Source organism: Nothoprocta perdicaria, unplaced genomic scaffold (assembly GCF_003342845.1).
Source record: "Nothoprocta perdicaria isolate Ctin4 unplaced genomic scaffold, notPer1 scaffold_256, whole genome shotgun sequence".
In the NCBI taxonomy this organism is placed as follows: Eukaryota; Metazoa; Chordata; class Aves; order Tinamiformes; family Tinamidae; genus Nothoprocta; species Nothoprocta perdicaria.
In genome coordinates, this window is record NW_020455484.1 from 495,555 (window position 1) to 497,090 (window position 1,536).

At 44.1% G+C, this 1,536-nt stretch overlaps 1 protein-coding gene across 1 annotated transcript in view; it reads left to right on the forward strand.

Annotated features, from left to right (window-relative positions):
• Positions 1–427: 427 nt before the first annotated feature.
• The window catches only part of GRIN2B (glutamate ionotropic receptor NMDA type subunit 2B), a 168,836-nt gene continuing 167,727 nt past the window's right edge, over positions 428–1,536 (forward strand). The window contains exon 1 of the mRNA XM_026040405.1: positions 428–838. Within this exon, the coding sequence (XP_025896190.1) occupies positions 428–838 (411 nt within the window). The remainder of the gene's footprint in view (positions 839–1,536) is intronic.

The window sequence follows — 1,536 nt, forward strand, 5'->3', positions numbered from 1 at the left end:
ACATGGGCTTGACATAAGCAATTAGTTTCACAAAGGCAGCCAAATAGCCCTCAAAGGACAATTCTCAATCACCTTTGACTTGAGTYGCAAAGTGACACAGAGCCTGAAAAATGACATGATTCTGTCTTCTGCTGACAGCTGCTCTCTGAAGTGATTCAAAACTCTGAAGTAAAGACTGAACTGATCTCAGGGGAGCCTGATAACTCCCTTGATTTTAACAGAACTCCAAATATGGCCAAAGGGCTGGACAGAAAGCAAGAGGAACAGAAAGACTTTTCTGGTGGGTTGAAAGCTAGTGGGTGAGGAAAATCAAGGGTTCTGCCTTGAAAACTAGTGTATGTATTGTGTTATCAATTAATCACTTCCCCTCTATCTCTCCTCCCCTCCCTTTTATTTATTTCTTGCTCAGGGAGTGTAAGAGCCAAAGATGAGGCCCAGGTTAGAGTGCTACTCTCCAAGATTTTGGCTGGTGCTGGCTGTCCTCGTGACAACAGGGAGCGGGGCCCATGCCCAGAAAAGCCACCCAAGCATTGGCATTGCGGTCATCCTGGTGGGGACCTCAGACGAAGTGGCCATCAAAGATGCCCACGAGAAAGATGACTTCCACCACCTCTCAGTGGTGCCTCGGGTGGAGCTGGTGGCCATGAATGAGACAGATCCCAAGAGCATCATCACCCGCATCTGTGACCTCATGTCAGACCGGAAGATTCAAGGGGTAGTATTCGCTGATGACACMGACCAGGAAGCCATCGCACAGATCCTGGACTTCATCTCTGCCCAGACCCTCACTCCCATCCTGGGCATCCATGGAGGCTCCTCTATGATCATGGCAGATAAGGTAAACTTGAGCTTGCTTCTCATATMATAAAATTGAGCTTGCTTCTCTCAGACCTGCAGATCTGAACTGAAAACACAGAGAAATATCTTACTCTCTTATCCGCAGTTGGAGTGTCAAGGGTTGGGGAATTAGAGAGAGACAGATTCAAAAATAGATTAAAAGAGTTAACTCTGTGTAGCACTGCAGAGAAAGGCCTATTAATCATGTGGAATCATGAGAGCTGCAAAATAATAAGCTCTTTTTTTCTTCTTTATGATAGATAAAGAGGACCTGACAACTGTAATTTTTGAAAATATTTTATTTTTGCCTGTGTTTTACTATAGAGGAGCTGAGAATGCTAATTTGGATTTTCCCTGCATGAAGTTGGAGGACATTGTGGCACTTTCAGGGACGTCTAACACAGCTCCTACGTCTTAATTGAAAAATAATTGAATCTTTAATAAAGCCATCCTCTCCAAAGTGTTCATTAGCTCCCGGAGTTAAATAGGTGTTAGCTAAAACAAATAATCGGTCTGAACCAGTCTAGCTAAGTCCTTCTTATTTCCACTGTACTACCTTGTTCCTTCATATCACTGACATTTCACTGTTTTCCAAGGCTAAAGTAGGTAACTGACTTGACTTCAACTTGACTTCAGCAAGGCTTTTGACACTGTCTCCCATAACATCCTCATATGGAAGCTCCGGGACAGTGGACTAGA